General features: G+C 37.6%; 1 protein-coding gene across 2 annotated transcripts in view; it reads left to right on the top strand.

Moving 5' to 3' along the window:
* The window catches only part of NRK (Nik related kinase), a 184,789-nt gene that overhangs the window by 92,551 nt on the left and 72,132 nt on the right, over window positions 1-20,106 (top strand). For both annotated transcript variants that reach the window (XM_081043133.1, XM_081043132.1), the window contains exons 5-7: window positions 12,506-12,631; window positions 14,979-15,089; window positions 16,519-16,609. In XM_081043133.1, coding sequence (XP_080899259.1) covers window positions 12,506-12,631; window positions 14,979-15,089; window positions 16,519-16,609 — 328 coding nt within the window. The remainder of the gene's footprint in view (window positions 1-12,505; window positions 12,632-14,978; window positions 15,090-16,518; window positions 16,610-20,106) is intronic.

The raw sequence follows: 20,106 nt of genomic DNA, 5'->3' as shown, positions 1-20,106 counted from the left end.
GCTGTATCAGGATCCCATTGTGGATCGTTAGTGGGTACTGCTTGCTTCCCTGTAGGAAAAAGACTCCCAAATGGAGTCTCGTTCTGCCTGTTCATCATGATATGCTAGGAATTGATCATCTCCAAACTTTTCAGCAGCTTGTAAGGCTGCTTGTTTCTCAGAATTAGTGAGAGTCTGATTTACAAATAATATCACATCTTTCCAAGAGAGGTCAAAGACCTCGGTTAAGTTCTGGAAAACTTCTATATATTTATCAGAGTCGTCTGAAAACTTCCCTAGATCTCCCTTTACTTGTCTGAGATCCTGTAGAGAGAAAGAAACTTGAGCCCTGACAGGCTCAAATTCTCCTGTCATCTCCTGTAAGGGAAGAACATTTGCTCCTAGCCTGGGGTGCTTTTGTACAGGAGCTCCTGGATATGGAGGGCAACAAGAGGGAGCCGAGACAGGAGCCAGCTAAAGAGGAAGGGTAGGGTATAGAATTTTGGGACAGTCATCTGACTGGGTGTCTACTGAGGTGACTTCCTCTGAAGAGGAGGGTCCCGTTGGAGGTTCCTTTGAATGGGTCTTCTTTAGAGGAGGGAGACAAGAAATCACAGCCAAAATAGATGGGTCAACTTTGACTTTTGTCAGAAGTCTGGGTTGTCCCTTAGAGAGAAAAAACCTTGCACATATGTAACTTCTGATCATTTGCCTTCCCATCTACAAAACAGATCTAGCTGTATGATAGTATGATAGTTAATACTTCCATCCAAAGGCCAAGTTTCCCCATCTTCTAATTTGTATTGAGGCCAAACCTTGGAACAAAAAAAGACTAGGCTCTACTTTTTCAGAGTCTGAGGGTCAGATTTGTCTCAGTGTTTCAAGGTGCAATTCAGGGGGCTGAAGGCACATGAAGGCTGATTGCCCATCTGAAGGGGAGGGCGAAAAGAAAGGCATCCCTTTGCAATTCATCTCCCAATAACCTTGTCTAGGGCATCCCCTAGAAGCTTGGGCCAAGGAGACTGCACGACCTGTTCTGAAGCACGTAGGGAGACACGCCGTGCCAGGGTTAGTTGTACTTACCTGGGCTGCCTGGCCTGTGTCCCCAGTGGGCGACTACCCAAATCCGTGTGTGCCCCCGAATGAATATTTGGTGCTGGCCCACAGGCCGATAAAGGCAGTGGCTGATAATGAGGTGTCTTAAAGTGGAGGGGTGTTTTGTCCAACTCTGGGTGTCTCTAAAATTGATGGTGTTGTTAAAGTATTGTTGGCCTTTCAAATAAAGATAGTTAAGAAGGGAGTATATGCTCAAAGTCTGTAAAGAAGGTACCTTGCTTGGATGAAAGGGTGTGGAAGGAGGCCATGCAGTCCAATGTGTTAGGGGGCACAGCAACGTATTAGAAGCCCAAAAAGGCTTCGGACAAGGCAGTTGCCTTAAGGAAAAGCAACTCTGGAATATGTTTGCTTTCCCCAAGGATGTTGTCTGATGGTTCTCAAAACAAAGGTGTAAAAGGAAAGCAGCAAGAAATTCAGGACCCCAGGGGTGCTGTCCTAGATGGACTTGGGCTGCTAAACAGTTATTGGAAAAATCAGTAATGGGTGGGAAGGTTACAAAAACAAGATATGTTTAGTGTGAATGTCAGGACACCTCCATTTGTACTTTAAAACGTGGAGGTGATTCCAATAGGATGATATGAGACGGTATGCCAAATGCCAGGAAATCTTATCCTGAGTAACAAGAGATGTTCTATTGAGACAGAGATGCATGTTCTTACCTTAAGATGTCTTGAGGCTGGTGGAGAATGTTGAGGAGGTCTCACAGGGAAGAGACCCTGGACTAGCGTTTCAAGAGCTGAGGAGAGATGGTAACAGGATGAAAAATAGCAGTATAGATGGAGGAGTCATCCACCTGGCACCCTTACGGGCGGTCAGGCTGGGAAGGGACCAGAGAGACCTTTGGGACTCACCACAGTGTACCCACGGACAGAGCCCCTCAGTTGTCTGCAAAGGCCCACAATCATGGCCACACACCAGTATTCAGCCTCTTCGCAGGAAGGAAAAAAGCAGCAGAGGAATAGGAGAAAGTAGCAGAGAGGGGAAGGGAGAGCCTCTGAACAGCACTCTTCTGGGCAGTCTGGCCAGGGGAAGACCCAGGGAGCCTTCGGGACCCACTGCCGAATAGCTGTGCTATTCACTTTTAAGTGGCTTACAGAGGTCCAGTTTTGTTGAGAGTCATTAAAATGGAAGCCTGAAGCCAGGCAAGTAGTAGCAGAAGCAGTGTGATTAACTGTTTCAATCCCAGACGAGCCCCCAATAAATGATGTAGGATTCTGATGCTATGTTATGTGCACCAAGATCGTAGTCTCATGAAACCGAAGAATGGAAGCATGCACTGGAGAGGTTGCAGAAGAGGACAGTTTATTAAAGTAAAGAATTACAGTTCCCGAGCGGGCGGAGGTACCCGAAGCTGGGATGCCCACTAGCTAACGCAAAGACTTGTTGTGGGAACAGAGTTCCAGAGAGCAGTTTCCAGGCTCTCGGCCTCATGTGTAAAGGTGCTGGCTTGGGTAGTAGATGGCCATCAGCTGTTACTAGTTGGTCATCAGCTGTAACCAGTTAGCCATTGGCCACTGATACAACTGCCGTGGCTGAGCTAGCAAGGGCAGATTGCAGTTAGCAAGGGTTGTGGGTTGGTTGGTTGGCAGGCAGACAAGCAGACAAGCAGACAGCAGATCATGGCTAGCAAGTGTGGTAGCAAGCAGATGGCGGATTGCTGATCATGTGGATTCTACTTCCTGTGTCTCGCCAGGCCGCCAGTGAGACTGGGGTACAGGAAGACCCCTCATTGGGGTACAGGAAGATGTTTGCTTTTGTGTCTCGACCAGCCACCATCAAGAATATAGTGGTATGACTCCCCTATCTATAATTCCGTTGGTGTTCCTTTTTGGCCTCACCATATCCGGCGTTCTTGTGCGGGGTGCAGGACTAGAGACTGCATGACACTTGTTTTTATACTTTTTCTTATGAATCTAAGGAGAAAAGCTGACGCCTACTGGTACATTTTTATCACCTCAGCCTTGAGGGGGCTTCTGAGAAGCCTTTTTGAAACAAACCAGGACTTTTTGAACGGGACTTTTTGAAACAAACCAGCTGTCTTGTGCTAATGATGTTTCTCAGGGCAAGGACCTTGCAGATGTGACTGTGCTTGTTCATTTTACCAGGGAATTCCTGACAGCCTGAAGTCATGCTAACTAACCTGCCTCAATAGGTTAGGAGTTCAACTGTATCTCAACTGTATCTTTAAGTGTCGCTTACTTTAAATACTATTAATATTAATATGTTTCACACTGTACAATAAGAGCATCCTGAATAGGTTAAATAAATTGAACTTTTATACATACAGTAGGAGAGCTTTTTAAAATTATAATCAAATGAAATTTAGAGTTCATAGGGATTCAAAAGACCCTGGTGATGATCCATTTGTCAAGTGCAGGATCACTTCCTGAGTCATTTTCACATCATCCTCAATTTCATCATGCACTGTCTTGTATTCGTTAACAGTTGTTTCATTCATGTATGTGAATCTTATTTCCCTTTATGCAAGTTCCCTCGTTTTAGGACTATGACACTTAAGTGCACAAACCAATGATACGTTCATTGGAAATTCCTAACTACTTAAGCTACCTTTTTAAGTAATATTTTAAGATATTTTTTCTCTAGTGCATTACACTTGTATACACAAAAAGTGTGATGATTTTCAAATTATTAAGAACTGAAGAGCTTTTTTTAGATTAGCTAAGAAGAGTTACAGAAGGATTATAGAAACAACTTGGTAGTCATGGTACAAGCAGACGTATTTGAATATTAGAGAAAGACAGTTGCTTCCCGTTTCACTCCACTGTAAGAAATGTGCAGGAAATGAAATTTGCTGATGTTTGTAGATTGAGGTAAGAAGTGGAGAGCGGTATAGAGATCTGATAGCACTCTGACTAATTCAAATGAGGTCAAGTAATGATATTATATAATACCTTACATTTATAATATTCTTCCAAAGATTTCAAAGAATTTTAAGTATATTATCCCATTTGATTCCACAAACATTCCATGAAGATAGGTAATGGTTGTCATCTTCCATCAGATTTCTGAGGATAAATTGAATCTTGTGAAGACTAAGTGAATTTCCAACTCTTGGCTATCAGTGCTGAAGCACAGATGTCCGAATGCTTAGTGTAGATGATCTTTTCTGATGAGATTACATTGTCTTATTGAAATTGTGAAATACCTGGAAATATCTCTTAAAATTATGTATTCTAACTTGGTGCTGTCAACCAAAAGGACGGCTTCAATTATCACTATATAGATAATCCTCAAAAACAATACTTCTAGCCTTGACCTGACCCCTGAGTGACAGACCCATATCTCCATTCTATGCGTCCATAAAAAGGAAGTGCATCTATGTTCATTAATATAGAAAGGTGCTCTATAGTTATTGAATAAAACATGTAAGTTGTGGAATAATGAGAACAATATGAGCTTGTTTAGATGATAATACCGGTTGATTATATCTCTACCCATTTATCTCTATCTGTCATCTCTAACTACTGCATTAGCATATAAAAATGTGTGGAAAATGGAATATTACTCAACCATAAGAAGAGATGAAATACTGCCATTTTCAACAACATAGATGGATCTTGAGATTATTATGCTAAGCAAAATAAATCAGAAAAACTTGAGAACCATGTAACTTCACTTATATGTGGGATATGAAACTGAAAGCAACAAACGAACAAGACAAATAAGAAACAAAACACTTAGACACAGACAACAGTTTAGTGGTTACCAGAGGGTAAGGGGGGAGGAGGATAGCAGAAGAGGGAAAGGGACATAAAATATATGGTGATGGAAGGAAAACTGTTTCTGGATGGTAAACACACAATGCAATACATAGATGATGTATTATAGAAATGTACACTTGAAACCTATATAATTGTACTAACTGATGTCTCACTAAATTTAATAAATAAATAATAAGAAATGTGTGGAGAAATATACACTCAACTGTTACCATTGGTAGGAGGAAATGTTCAGTGAGAATAGACCATATATATATATATATATATATATATATATATATATATATATATGAAAGTATATATAACTTCATATATATATATATATATATATATATATATATATATATATATATATATATATATATATATATATACATACATACAGAGGGCACCAAAAAATGTACAGTGATACCTCGGTTTTCGAATGCCTCCGTTGAAGAACATTTCGGTTTACGAACACCATGAATTTTATGGATCTGTGATATCATTAGATAGTAAAATTCACGCTAAGTTTTTGGGGTTGATTGTATAGGTCTGGAACAGATTAATCTATTTTGCTTCCATTGATGAACATCCAAGGTGCCTCCATATTTTGGCTATTATAAATAATGCTGCAGTGAATATAAGAAAGCACATGTCCTTCACAGTAATGTTTTGGGTTTCTTCAGATAAATACTCACAAATGGGATTACTGGGTCCTTCTTAGTTTCTTGTTACAGCTTTTGTTTAAAGGTCTTTTTCCTGTGGTTTAAGTATTGCTACCCTAGCTTTTTTGTTCATTTCTATGTTCATGAAATATTTTTTTCACACCTTTCACTTTCAGTCTTTGTGTGTCTTTCGATCTGAAGTGAGTCTCTTGTAGGCAGCATATGTACGAGTCCTGTTTTCTTACTCATTCAGCTACCCTATGTCATTTGATTGGAGCACTTAATCCATTTACATTTAAAGTAATTGTTGACAGATATGTAGTTATTGCCATTTTATTATTCATATTTTTTAATTTTTTTTTTCATCTTAAAGTAGTCCCTCTAAGATTCCTTGTAATACTGATTTGGTGGCAAGGAACTCCTTTAGCTTTTTCTTGTCTGGGAAGATCTTTATCTTTCCTTCGATTATAAATTATATCTTTTCTGGGTAATCTTGGTTGGAGCTCCTTGTTTTTCATCACCTTGAATATTTTGTGCCAATCCCTTAAGGACTTCGAAGTTTCTGTTGAGAATTCAGCTGACAGTCTTGTGGGAGCTCCATTGTATGTAACTAACTGCTTTTTTTCTTGCTGCTTTTAAGATTTTTTTCTTTGTTTTTAACCTTTGGCATTTGAATTATGATTTGTTTTGATGTGGGCCTCTTTGTATTCATCTTGATTGGGACTCTACTTCGTGGGCTTGTATGTCTGTTTCCTTAGCCAATTTAGGGAAGTTTTAGGTCATTGTTTCTTCAAATAGGTTTGCAATTCATTGTTCTCTCTTTGCTCCTTCTAGTACCCCTATAATGCAAATGTTGGTACACTGGAGGTTGACCCAGAAGCCCCTTAAACTATATCCATTTTTTGTGTTTTGTTTGTTTGTTTGTTTGATGTTCTGATTGGGTGTTTTGTGCTACCTTAACTTTGAAATTGCTGATTTGACCTTCTGTCTCATCTAATATGTTGATTCCCTCTAATGTGTTCTTTATTTCAGTTATTGTGTTCTTTATTTCAGTTATTGTGTTCTTCATTTTTCACTGGTTCTTTTTTATGTTTTCTATCTGAATTTTTATGTTTTTCATCTTTCTTGAAATTTTAATTGAGATCACTGAGCATTCTTATAACCAGTGTTTTGAACTCTGCATCTGGTGAATTCCTTGTCTCAATTTTGTTTAGTTCTTTATCTGGAGCTGTGTTCTATTCTTTATTTAGGTCATGTTTCTTTGTCTCCCTGTTTTGGCTGCCTCCCTGTGTTTGTTTCTATGTGTTAGGTAGGGCTGCTATGCCTCCGGTCTTAGTAGAGTAGCCTTAAGAAGTAGGTGTCCTGTGGGCCCAGTGGCACAAACTCCCTAGTCACCTGAGCTAGGTGCTTCAGATGTATCCCTTGTGTGGGTTGTGTGTGTCTTCCTGCTGTAGTTAAGGTTTGGTTGCTGTTTGTACATCAGTGGAAGGGATTGTCCTTGGGCTTATTGGTTGGGAAGACTGGCCATGACTACAGTGGAGGAGTTGTTGTGAAGGTTCTGACCGTACAGAACAGGATTTGTTTAGCAGAGCTCTGGTGCCTGCCCAGTCTTCCCTTTGGGTATATCATCTGTGGAGGTGGCCATGTTATGTTCCGGGTTTGTCTGAATCTGGTCACTAGGTGTCCCAGCCCCAGGGCCTCCAGGGAGGGTCTCCAATGTAAGACAACTTCAGCCACAGACTATTCCCAGACCAGGGCCACCTGGCATGAGCAACAAAACAATCCACAGATTGCCGCCACCTGTGCTGGGCTTGACGGTGGCTCAAGAGGCCAAGCTGTGAATCGAGGCCAGGCCAGCTATAGCTAGCACTGGGCTTCAAGCTTTTCTATCAAACTTATAGGACAGGTCAAGGCTAGATGCTGCTTGTCTGGGTTTTGTGAAACACTGAGAGATTTTTAGGAAGGTCTGTAGCATGAGCCCAGACAGGCCGTTTGTATGGAAAAGTTACAAGAAGTGGCTTGGGTGTGCCCAAAATTTGAGTAGGGTGGAGTCTCAGGGAATCACCAGGGCAGGGTAAAAGAACGGTAATAGCCAGTTTGGTGGAGACTCAAATATGGAGGCCACCTTCTTCTGCACCAGGAAAAGGGGAGGGCTCAACAAAGAAACAGTGGCTTCCACCAGTTCCCTCATCAGGGAGAAAGCTGCCCCTTCAGTGCTCACCCTGTAGCCAGAAATCTCAGTTCCTTCTCGTATGTCCCTGTCAACTTTCGATCTGCTACCTCAACACTGGAGCTCAGTGCAAGTGAGTCCGTTAGCAAGTAAGTCCATGCACAGGTCCATTAAGGAGTTGTCTGTTACTCCAGTTGCACTTGTCTCACTCAGCCACAATCTCTGCTGGTTTTCACAGCCAGAAGTTGTGGGAACGTATCTCCCCAGCTCTGGAACCCTGGGTTGTGGAGCCTGATGTAAGGCTGGGAACTCTTGCTCCTCTGGGGGGAGAGGGAATTCTGCAGCCGAGATATCCCTCCCAATTTTTAATGGTCACATGCGGGTATGGGACCAGCCTGTTCTGCATCTCTGCCCCTCTTACCTGTCTTGAGTTTGCTTCTTCTGTATGTCCTTAGTTGTAGGGCTTCTTTTCAGCTAGACTTCAGACAATTCTCAATGATGATTGTTTTGTAGTTTTTCTAATTTTGATGTGATTGTGAGGGGAGGCAAGTGCAGTGTTTACCTACACGGTCACCTTGACCAGAAAATCCTATGCCCTTTGTTTTAAAGTCTGTATTGTCTGATATAAGTATTGCTACTCCAGATTTTTTTGTTTCCATTTTTATGAAATATCTTTTTCCATCCTCTACTTTCAGTCTGTGTGTGTCTTTCAATCTGAAGTGAGTCTCTTGTAGGCAGCATATGTAAGGATCTTGTGTTCTTAACCATTCAGCCAACCTATGTGTTTTGTTTGGAGCATTTAGTCCATTTACATTTAAAGTAATTGTTCATAGATAATGTAATTATTGCTATTTTATTATTCATAATTTTTATCTTTCTCCTCCTCCTCCTCCGCCTTCTTCTTAAAGAATTCCCCTTAGCATTTCTTGTAATATTGGTTTGGTGTTTATGAACTCCTATAGCTTTTCCTTGTCTGGAAAACTATCTCTCCTTCAATTTTAGATGATAACTTTGCTGGGTAGAGTAATCTTAGCTGTCGTTCCTTGCTTTCATCACTTTGGAATTTCACGCCAATCACTTCTGTCCTGAAAGTTTTGGTGATAAATCAGCTGATAGTTTCACGGGAGCTCTGTTGTAGGTAACGAAATGCCTTTCTCATTGTTTTTAAGACTGTCTCTCCCTTTAGGCTTTGGATTTCAATTATGATGTGTTTTGGTATTGGCCTCCTTGGGTTCATCTCTTTTGGGACTCTGTACTTCATGGACATGTATATACATTTCCTTCTCCAGGTTTGGAAACTTTTTTGTCATTATTATTACTATTTTTTTCAAAAAGGCTTGCAATTCTTTGCTCCATCTCTTCTCCTTCTGGTACCCCTATGATGCGAATGTTGGTATGCTGGCTGTTTTCCTAGAGGCCCCTTAAACTATTCTCACTTTTTCTGGATTCTTTTTTGTTTGTTGTTCTGATTGGGTGTTTTCTGCTTTTTTATCTTCTAAATTGCTGTTTCAAAGTGTTGATTCCCTCTAATGTGGTCTTTATTTTAGTTATTGTGTACTTCATTTCGACTGGTTCTTTTTTGTTTTCTATCTGCATTTTTGTGTTTTCTATTTTTTTCTTGAAATTCTCATTGAGATCATGGAGCATTCTTATAACCAGTGTTCTGAACTCTGCATCTGGTGGATTGCTTGTCTCTGTTTCATTTTGTTCTTTTTCTGGAACTTTGTTCTGTTCTTTCACCTGGAACATGTCCCCTTTTCTCCCTATTTTGGCTACTTGCCTTTTTTTCTCTATGTATTAGGTAGAGCTCCAATGGCTCTCATTCTTATAGAGTGGCCTTATGTAGTAAGTGGCCGTATGTAGCAGTCTTCCTTGTCACCTGAGCCCATTACTCCATGTGTGTCCTTCGTGTGGGTTGTGTGTGCCCACCTGCTGTAGTTGAGGTTTGGTTGTTGTTTGCATATCAGTGGGCGGGTTTTTTCCCCAGGCTGATTGGTTGTGAGGACTGGCTATGAATATAGTGGAAGAGCTATCATGCAAGGGTTGACCCTACAGAGCAGGATTCACTCTAGCAGTGTGCCTGCCCTTTCTGCCCTTTGAGTGTGTTGTCTGTGGAGGTTGCCTGATGGTGCTATGGTGTGGCCCCTTTGTATGAGCTACAGAACAATCCACAAATGTCTTCCACTTGTCGTGGATGTGGAGGTGCTTGTGAGAGGCTAAGTAGCGAACAGAGTCTGGCTGCCAGCTTGGGGCTGCTTAGCTAGAGGTAGGGGCATGCTGAGGTCAGATCCTGATTGTTTAGGGTTTGTGAACCTTTGAGAAATTTTAGGAAAGTCCTCAAATGAGTCAATATAAGCCTTTTGTATGGAAAAGTCACTGGAAGCATCTTGGGGCAGGGTCTCAGGGAACCAGTATGGGGTGAACAGTATTAGCTAGGTTGATGGAGACTTAGATATGGTGGCTACCTGTGTCTGCACACTGGGAGAAGTTAAGGCTCAACAAAGAAATAATGGCTTCCGTGAAGACTTCTATCTGGGAGAAAGCTGCTCCTCCAGCCCTTGCCTTGAATCCAGACAATTCAGTTCCTCCCTGTATGTCCCTGGTGCGTTTTGAGTGGTTTCCCCAGTGATGGAGCTGAGAGCTGAATCCGTCAGCAAGTAAGTCCTTGTGTTGGCCCCTTAAGAGGAATGCCAGAGACTCCAGCAGCACTTTGTCTCACTTATCCACAGTCTTTGCTGGTTTTCACAGCCAGAAGTTGTGGGACTTCTCTTTTCAGCAATGAAACCTGGGCTGAGGAGCTTGTTGAGGGGCTGGGACCCCTTGCTCTTCAGGTGGACCTCTGAAGCCAAGATATCCCTTCTGATTTTTAATCTCCACATGTGGGTATGGGGATCAGCCAGTTCTGTGTGTCCACCCCTCCTACCAGTTTCAAATGGTTTCTTCTGTATATCCTTAGTTATGCAACTTCTTTTCAGATAGACTTCAGGTGATTCTCAATGATGGCTGTTCTATAGTTTAGTTGTAATTTTCATGTAGTTGTGAAAGGATGCAAGAACAGTATTTACCTACTCCATCACCTTGACCAGAATTGAAGCATATATTTTAAAACAGATCAGCACATATCAAACCAGTGCCATGATTAAAATACACTGAATCACAAACTAATCAAGGTTATGTGGTACAGCTATAAAGACAGGCATATATATAGATAGATATAGATATAGATATAGATATAGATATAGATATAGATATATAGATAAATCGAATAGAACTCTTTATATATATATATATATATATATATATATATATATATATATATATGTATATGTACTGTAAACTGATTTTTGAAAAGGGTGCACAGATAATTCATGGGTATAGAATAGTCATTTCAACAAAGATTACTAAGAAAACTGGATATCCACATGTAAAAGAATGAAGTTGGACACTTATTTAATACAAAAATTAGCTAAATTTGGAACAAAGACCTAAATGTAAGAGCCCAAACTATAAAGTTCTTACAAGAAAATGTTGGGGTAAATCTTCATGATCTTATATTTGACAATACAGCAAAAATACAAACAACAAAACATGAAATCGATAAATTGGACTTCATTAATTTTTTTAACTGTACCTCAAAGGGCACTATCAAAAAAGTGAAAAGAAAACCCACAGAATGGGAGAAAATATTTCCAAATCATATTCCACATAAAGTATTTGTATCTAGAACATATAAGTAAAACTTACGTTTCGGTAATGAAAATACAAATAACCTGATTAAGAAACAGGGGGAAAGAGTTTAGATTAGACATTCCTCTGAATATCATATACACATGGACAAGAAACATGTGAAAAGATCCTTGGCATCATTAGTTATCAGAGATTTGCAAATCAAAACCACAATGAGGTATGACTTTCCACCCACTAGGATGGTCATATTAATAAAACATAAAATAATAAATGTTTGTGAGGATATGGAGGAGTTGGAATTATCATTGCTTTTGGAAATGTAAAATGATACAGCCACGGTAGAAAACAGTTTGGCATTTTACCAAAATGTTAGAATTTGACCTAACGTTTTCACTCCTGGGCATATACTAAAGAGTAATGAAAACAGAACCACACAAAAACTTTATATAAATGCTCATAATAGCATTATTTATAATAGCCAAAGGGTCGGAATAACCTAAATTTCCATCATTTAATGAATGATAAATGATAAAGAATGAGCTACTGTTATGTGCGATAACACTGATGAATCTTGGCAAAAAACCTAGTCACAAAAGTCCATGTATTATGTGATTATCATTTATATAAAATGTCCAGAATAGATAAATCTGTAGATATAAAGAATATTAATGGTTACTTAAAGCTCAGATGTGTGTGGCAGAATTTAAGGGTGATACCTAAAAGGTATGGGTTTCTTTTGGGGGTGATAAAATGTTCTAAAATTGATTGTGATGATGGTTGCATAAATCTGTAAGTATACTAAAAAGCAGTGAATTCTATACTTTAAATGGGTGAATTCTATGGTATATAAATTATATCTCAATAAAACTGTTACAAAACACACAAACAAAATTGTAATGATGCCATTCAGTGAAAACTTCATACAATGATCATTGCTGCTGGTCCAGGGATCACATTTTGAGAACCGCTGAATTAAAAGACTTCAAATTAACCTTTATTTTCTCCAAATTCCCAGAACTGGAGATCTCCATTCTCTGACAATTCTAGTTGAGATTTTATTATAAATAGCTGTGGGACATAATAGGTTGCCATAGGATTCCCCCTTTATAATTTAGACTCCCCCTGTCATTGAATGGCAGTTTAGGAGCTTTCTTCTTACTCTGCAGGATGAGGAAGAAGATCTCAGGACTGAACTCAACCTTTTGAAGAAGTACTCTTTTCACAAAAACATTGTGTCTTTCTATGGTGCATTTTTCAAGCTAAGTCCCCCTGGCCAGAGGCACCAACTTTGGGTATGTATTTAATTACTTTGATGTTATTCCATAAGACTAGCTGTCGCTTGAGGACATATACTTTCATAAACTGAGATGCCCCTTTTGTGCACTTACAGGGAAAGTTAAGCATTCAACTTCTCAAAATAGTATGACAAAATGTTCTGTAATTCCTGGAGATGGGAGGGATAAAATATGAAAAAAAAATAACTTAAGTACCTGGCAAGGGGCTTGGCAGTAGGATGGTCAGGGTGGTGGGGGGGAAATCAAATGAACACTGGAAGTGTCTAACATATTTCTTTTCAAATATAGTTTTGCTGCTTTTAATTTTATGTAATTATTAATTTGCTGGTAAATTAGAGATATGACTAAGGAGACTGCCTGATGGAAATAATGACTTGATAAGTATCAATTCTAATTAGCATTTGATATGAGCATATGGGTGCATTTTAAGTGTTTGCTAAGTATATGCACTTATGTTTAAATATGACTCCTAGAAATTCTTTTCTAAATTTTTAGTTGACTTACCCTTTTCTTAGTCATCATGCCTACAGTATCACAAATTATGGATCAATGAGGTATTTTAAAAGCTAACTGAAACCCACACTACAGTTACCAGAATTGTTTCTGCCTTCCACTATACAATAAAAAGTCAAATCAAAAGAAAATGAGCTTTGGTCAAGGATACCTTTATTTGAAAAAGAACATTTAAAACATAAGCAGGGCCTAGTGTACACTTGCTACATTTCCTTTTGCAGTTCAAGTCAAGAAATAGTATTTTTTTCTAAAATAATGACTGAGACTTTTCAGGATCTTCAAATGTCAAGGAAAGATTCTGTTACATTTTATATAATGGGCTTTAGGAAGTAGGAAAGTGGACATTATAGAAAGATCTTCAACAAGAGACTAAATTTGAAACAGTGGTTCTCAAACTTTATCATGCATCAGAATCTCCTGGAGATCCTGATAAAGTAAGTTGCTGAGCCACACACAGAGTTACTGATTCAGTTGTTCTGGGCTGTGGGTCCGCAAAATTGTACTTTTTAACAAGTTCACAGTTGATGTTGATGCTGCTGGTCTGGGTACTACACTTTGATAACCAGCAAATTTAGAGGTCTTTAATTTAACCCTATTTTCTCCCAAATGTCCAGTTAACTAAATGCTCTATTCTATGTAGGCAAATAACAAATAAATCTAAATTAAGTTGGGGAATGAGAAACTCTTTCTTGGGAAACTTTTCCTTGAACTGAGTCAATTTGATTGCAGGTGGAGAAGCAGGGTAGGGAAGATCTCAAAAGAATTTACATTTCAACATTAAGACTAGATTTATTATTCTTATTGTTTATTTATTTTTTATAATTGTTTTGTTTTTATTTTCGAATTCTAGATTATTTTTCTCCAAACTACAACTCAAAAGGAAAAACTATCAATTGCATTCTTATGGGCCATTTATTTTTCCCAAATTATTTATTTGTAAGAAATGTTTAAGGCTAACATTTTTGACAGTGTCTCATTCAGATTTTGCTTTATAACTCAGTTTCTCAGAAAATTTATTTCTGCCAACAGTGAATCAAGTGCCCAACTAGTAAATTTGCTTCCATACATTTACTAAGTAGAGGACTGACTGACATGAAGGAGAATAATCTATTATTATAATTAAATAAGCAAACTTTAAGTATGGGTTCATGCATTAGTGCCCATGTCAAAACTGCTTTATCAATAGAACAAAAGATGTATTTTTTAAACTATAGGCAAGTTAATTACTTCCATAGATGAAGGGAAGCAAAAGGATAACCCCAAATTATGAATATTCGAAAAATCTACCTTATTTCCTTTTGGAATACTAAGATTTTCTTTTCATAAAATTACCCCCTTAATTTATATATGTTGACAACTGATATTATTGCTTGTCTTACACCTAAGTGCAAACAATCTAAATAGAAAAGAAGAAACAGCCTAACACAACCAAAACAGTTTCTGTTCCACAACAACCATCACTCAGGCTTCTCCCCTGCACGAGCTTCTTTCTAAAGGCATGTACTCATTCTATTTTCAATAAACTGAATATTCTTCCTTCTCAGCATATCCAAAACTATGTATCCTTTAAGTCTTGGATCAAACCCCACCTCCTCTTTAAGTATCCCTGGTGTAGTTTCTGCCTTCCCTCCCTCCACAGATATTTGGATTTTTCCCAACTCTTTCTAATTCCACTAGCCTTTGGAGTCTTCCACCAGAAAATTGAGCTAGTCTTTGCAGTGTCTTAATCTCTAAACATAGTGTATAAATACAAGCCATATGGACTAAAACTCTCCAGCTGTTTTCAGAGAATTACTTTTTAATTCTTGATACTTTTCTGGCTTCCCTGCAGATGGTCATGGAGTTATGTGCAGCAGGCTCAGTCACCGATGTAGTGAGAATGACCAGAAATCAGAGTTTGAAAGAAGATTGGATTGCTTATATCTGCCGAGAAATCCTTCAGGTAAGTCTTCATACAGTCTCTTCTGGCCTTGAAAAAACTTGGGAGCAATATATACAATGTACCTTACGACTGTTCATGTAGGATGGTGGAATAATTCTAAACATAACCTCTGAATCAGGATACCAAAAAAGACCAAGCAGATTTTCAGGTGATGTCCTTTAAGATGGACCATGGATCTGTAACCAGATTCTTCCAGATTGTGGTCTTTATTATCTCCGTCAAATTCAGATTATTGTATTCAGAAGGCCATGGACAAAACCACTGGGAGTGTTTATTATGTTATTATGCTTGTTAGAGCTCTTTTTTTTTTAAGCATAGCACTGTTATTAGAGACTAAGATGAAGGTGAGGCAGAAAGGCAATGTTTTATAGAATGGCCCCAAACCATCTGAAATCATTTTGCAGACAGATATCCTCTTAGAAAAATTACCTACTTTTAAAACTTTCTTTATTTTGAAAACCAAATTGTATGAGAGTGACAATCTTCTTGATCTACCAAACTCAAATTTTTCCTGTGACTTAAGTGCTTAGGGTCACCCAGGAAGGATATGAGCAGAACTAAACAGCACTACTGATACAAAGTTAAAATGTCCTTCCTCCCATCTTAATTGGATTTCCTTGTGGTAAGAGTAGAAACTCTGGACCGAGTTTATATTCAGATTCAACATATATCAGATGTGTGTCCTTGAGTCAGTTACTTAATTTCTTCAAATCCTACCTTTCTCATCTGGAATATGGAATGATTTAGCACCTTCCTCAAGTGGTTGCTCTGAGGATTTAATAATCTCTTCCATGTAGAGCACTCAACATAGTGCTTGGCAAAGAATAAGAACTCAGTAAATATTAGCTGTTTTTACAGTTACTGCTATTATTAATTCCCAGTTAGTATCTGGAGTGATCTCACTGAAGCCAGGTCACGGGTTAGTTTTAGTGAAGCCAGTGTGATAGGCCAATACAAACTGTAAATGCTTTAAAATGAATTTCCAAATTTCCCCACATTCTCAGCCTACAAGGTTGACCAGAAAATATTTTGGACTAAATAAATGGTTGGGTGAGGAATAGAGCAAAACAATGGCTGAGCTATGATATTTAAGATGTCCATATTTTTACTCTTAGGGTTAGTTGGAATTATGGAGACTAGAAAGAACGGTAAATGGCCCAAGGTATACACAAATACTGCTTTTTGGTGTTCTTTTTCTTTCATGGGTTCCTGATATATTTTCCTTTCCTTATAGCCAAAAGTAGTGTTTCTGGGAACTGGTTTTAGTAATTCCAGCCTAAAAAAAGAATTTTGTCTGAAAAATGCAAATCTGAGCCATTTTTATTACCAAAAGTTTTTCAAAAAATCCTAAGAACAGGATGAGAAAAAGAGAAAAATATATATACTGTTGTGGCTTTGTTTAAAAAAAATACAAATATCTTTTATGCAGGGCTTAGCTCATCTTCATGCACACCGCGTAATTCACCGGGATATCAAAGGTCAGAATGTGCTATTGACTCATAATGCTGAGGTAAAACTAGGTAAGTTTATTCTTGCAATACTTTAAGTGAAGTCCAAATAACTTAATGTAGAAAAGTTCTTTGAGGTAATTGTGTTTCCTATCATGTTACTAACAATATATTTTACTTATTTAAGTTGTGTCTTCGCTGCCTGCAAAACCAGTCAAAATTTGAAAATTTATTTGGGAAGGCAGGTGGGATAAGACAAAGATGCACCTAACTGCTTCTCTGAAATCATGTAGATAAAAACAACTTTTAAACTATAATGGGAGATTTACATTTGATCATTGCTTTACCCTCTATCAGACCTACCTGTTATATTTATTTCAACAGTTCAATTGAGAATTTACCATGTGCAAGTTTCCACACCATGGGCAGGGATCAAACAAAAAAGACAATTCTTCCATATCACAGAGCCATACTTTCCAAAGAATATCAAAGAACTTTTAAATTACTTAAGCACAAATTGCTTCTTTGGAATTTCCCTCAGATATTTAAAGAACTAATATCAATTAGAAATGATGCTTCAGTAATATCCAAATCAAATTCAGAATTAGAAATCAGAAGACCAGAAAGTCTCTGGCCTTCTATTCCAGGGCTCAGAATGACATAATTTATTGGAAAATAACAACACACGTTGTTATTGGAAAATAACAACACAGTCATATAGGAAAAAATATTTTACATCTTTTAAAGTTTAAAGTAAATATTGTTGGTTGGTTTTTAAATACCATGTGGCAGATAACTTCATCGATACAAACATAAATCACTGGTATCAAATTCTATATTATTTTTTAATCATATCAGTTCTTGCCTACCATGTCTCTAGCATGACCTTAGGATAGTTCTCATTTTCCTGCTAAACAAATACAACCAGAATAGATTTTGTTCATTCATTGAGAATGTTTTTCGTTGAATATTTGTAGAAGAAACATGAGGTAATTGTTCTTGAAATAAGTGAAAAGTATTTTCAAGAAAACACATTATGTCTTTTATGTCTAAAAGCTAAAAAACTAGAAACTATTTTAAGACACTGTGTTAAAATACATGAGGAGAATTTGAATTTCACATTCAAATGTGCAGGATAGATATTCTGTCACAAGGCTACACACTATGTTTACATGTGGTAGAACTCCCGTATATTTGGATCAAGTTGCTGGCCAGCCCTACTATTTGCAACACGGAGGAGAAATTGTAAGTAAGTGAAAAGCCACTGAAAAATCTGTCACAAAGTCCATGCACTAAAGCTCATTTACTTTACTCTGTAGGAGAGACCTTTTAGCATTGGATTAGAATTTAATCAGGCTTGTATTACACATAACTCTTGTACATGTGATTTTTGATTTCTCAGATTCCAGCATATTTTTAAGCAACGTTTTATAAAGAGAAGGTTGCAGAGGGCAACTCCAATGACAGTCAAAGGGAGTAACAGAAAGGAAGGAGATTGGAAAATGATTGTATTGAAATGGCAATTGACCAATTATCCTCATATTCTGGTCCCTACATCATTAAAGAAAAGGTTAAATTATGCAGCTGTGGAGGTCTCATCTCTATTTGTAATTTCAACTTTTCTTCCCCCCCACCCTTTCTTCCAGTGATCACTGTTTCTTCTGGTCTTTTCTCCTTTCATTTCCTTCCATGAATGTCACATATCAACTTATGGCCTTCATAGGTACTCATTGCTCCTTAAAGTTGGCCTTCAGGAATAGTGAAAATGCTGAGTTCTGACTTAACCTGTTCTCCAAAAATAGTCTAATAAATGATGAACGTCTAAGTATTACCTTGTCTTGTACACCTGAAACTAATAAATAAATTTAAAAAGAAAAAAAAACAAACAAAAAAAACACAAAAATAGTCTAGATAATGAGATTGTACAACACCCAATGATGGTGTTAACATATTATGGATTTTTCGTTGTTTTAAACTCTTATTTTTTTTAGCCATGCTTTTGTGTATATTTGATAGTTCTTTCTTTCATTTTTTGACCACCTTCACCCATTTATAGTTATTTTTATATTACATTTCTCGATGTGGTATTGTAATGTCAAAGACAGATATACATAGAACTTTTTTAAAAATTGTGGTAAAACACACATCATAAAATTTACCATCTTAACCATTTTTATGTGTACATTTCAATAGTGTTAAGTATACTTACATTGTGCAACAGATCTCTAGAACTTTTTCACCTTACAAAACTGAAACTCTATACCCATTAATCAACTCTGAATTTCTTCCTTCCCTCAGCCTCTGGCAACCACAATTCTACTTTCTGTTTCTTTGAGTTGCCTGCTTTAGAGACTTCATATGAGTAGAATGATACATTATCTGTCTTTTTGTGACCGGCTTATTTCACTTAGTGCCTTCAAGTTTCATTCATGTTGTAATACCTGACTAGATTTCCTTATTTTTTAGGCTTAATGATATCCCATTGTGTGTACATACCATCTTTTCTTTACCCACTCATCCATCTGTGAACACGTGGGTTGCTTCTACCTCCTGGCTGCTGTGATTGATGCTGCTGTGAACGTGGCTGTGGAACCCCTCTTCACAATCATGCTTTATGTTCTTTTGGGTACATACCCAGGAGTAGTGAGACTTCTGGGTCATACAGTAATTCTATTTTTAATTTTCTGAGGAATTTCCATACTGTTTTACGTAGTGATTATACCTTTCTACATTCGCACTTACAATGCACAAAGGTTCCATTTTCTCCACATCATTGGCAATATATTATTTTCAGTTTATATACATATATACATATATATGTATACACATCAAATGTATACATTTGTATACATATGTGTACATATACATTTGATACGTATACATATACATCTATCTATCTATCTATCTAGATATATATATATATATGTATATAGTGGCCATTCTAATGGGTATGACTTTCTTAGAGATTTATATATATATATATATATTTTTTTTTTCTTAGACGTTTATCATTTATATCCCTCACACTGTGGACCCTCCTCCCCCCATCCATTATCTCTCTGACATCGCACCGAGCCATCACATTTCCACTGTCTCCATAAGCTCTTAATTTTTTTAATTTTTCTTTTCTTCTCCTAAATCCTTCAAGTTACTTTTTAGTCATTGTTGTTCTCCATCTTCTTGATTCCTGGAAACCATTCTAAATTAGAAAATATACTCCATTTTTTATCCCTGTCTTATTTTTTCTGGACTAAATAACTCCAGTCTACTTTAGCCATTTTCTGTCTGTTTCTGAGGATACCATACTAAATATTTTCATATAATGTATCCCACAGATGAATAGAAGGCTGAACTTTTATACTCTAAGCTAAGATATGAATACCACAGTAAATATTTGCATCTGATTCAAAAGATCTGTAGAAGAACTTAAACTAAATTCTAGCAAAAAACTCATTTATAGTATCGGTGTGATAGGAATGTCTAATGTCATGAGTGAGGCTTCCTAATAAAGTATTACTAGGTTTTAGATTTCTTAGATGTTGCTTATAGTGTTGGTCTTCCTCCAGCTT

Source organism: Rhinolophus hipposideros (assembly GCF_964194185.1).
Source record: "Rhinolophus hipposideros genome assembly, chromosome: X".
In the NCBI taxonomy this organism is placed as follows: Eukaryota; Metazoa; Chordata; class Mammalia; order Chiroptera; family Rhinolophidae; genus Rhinolophus; species Rhinolophus hipposideros.
The sequence above is the reverse complement of the archived record's forward strand: the minus strand, read 5'-3'. Positions and strand labels throughout refer to the sequence as shown.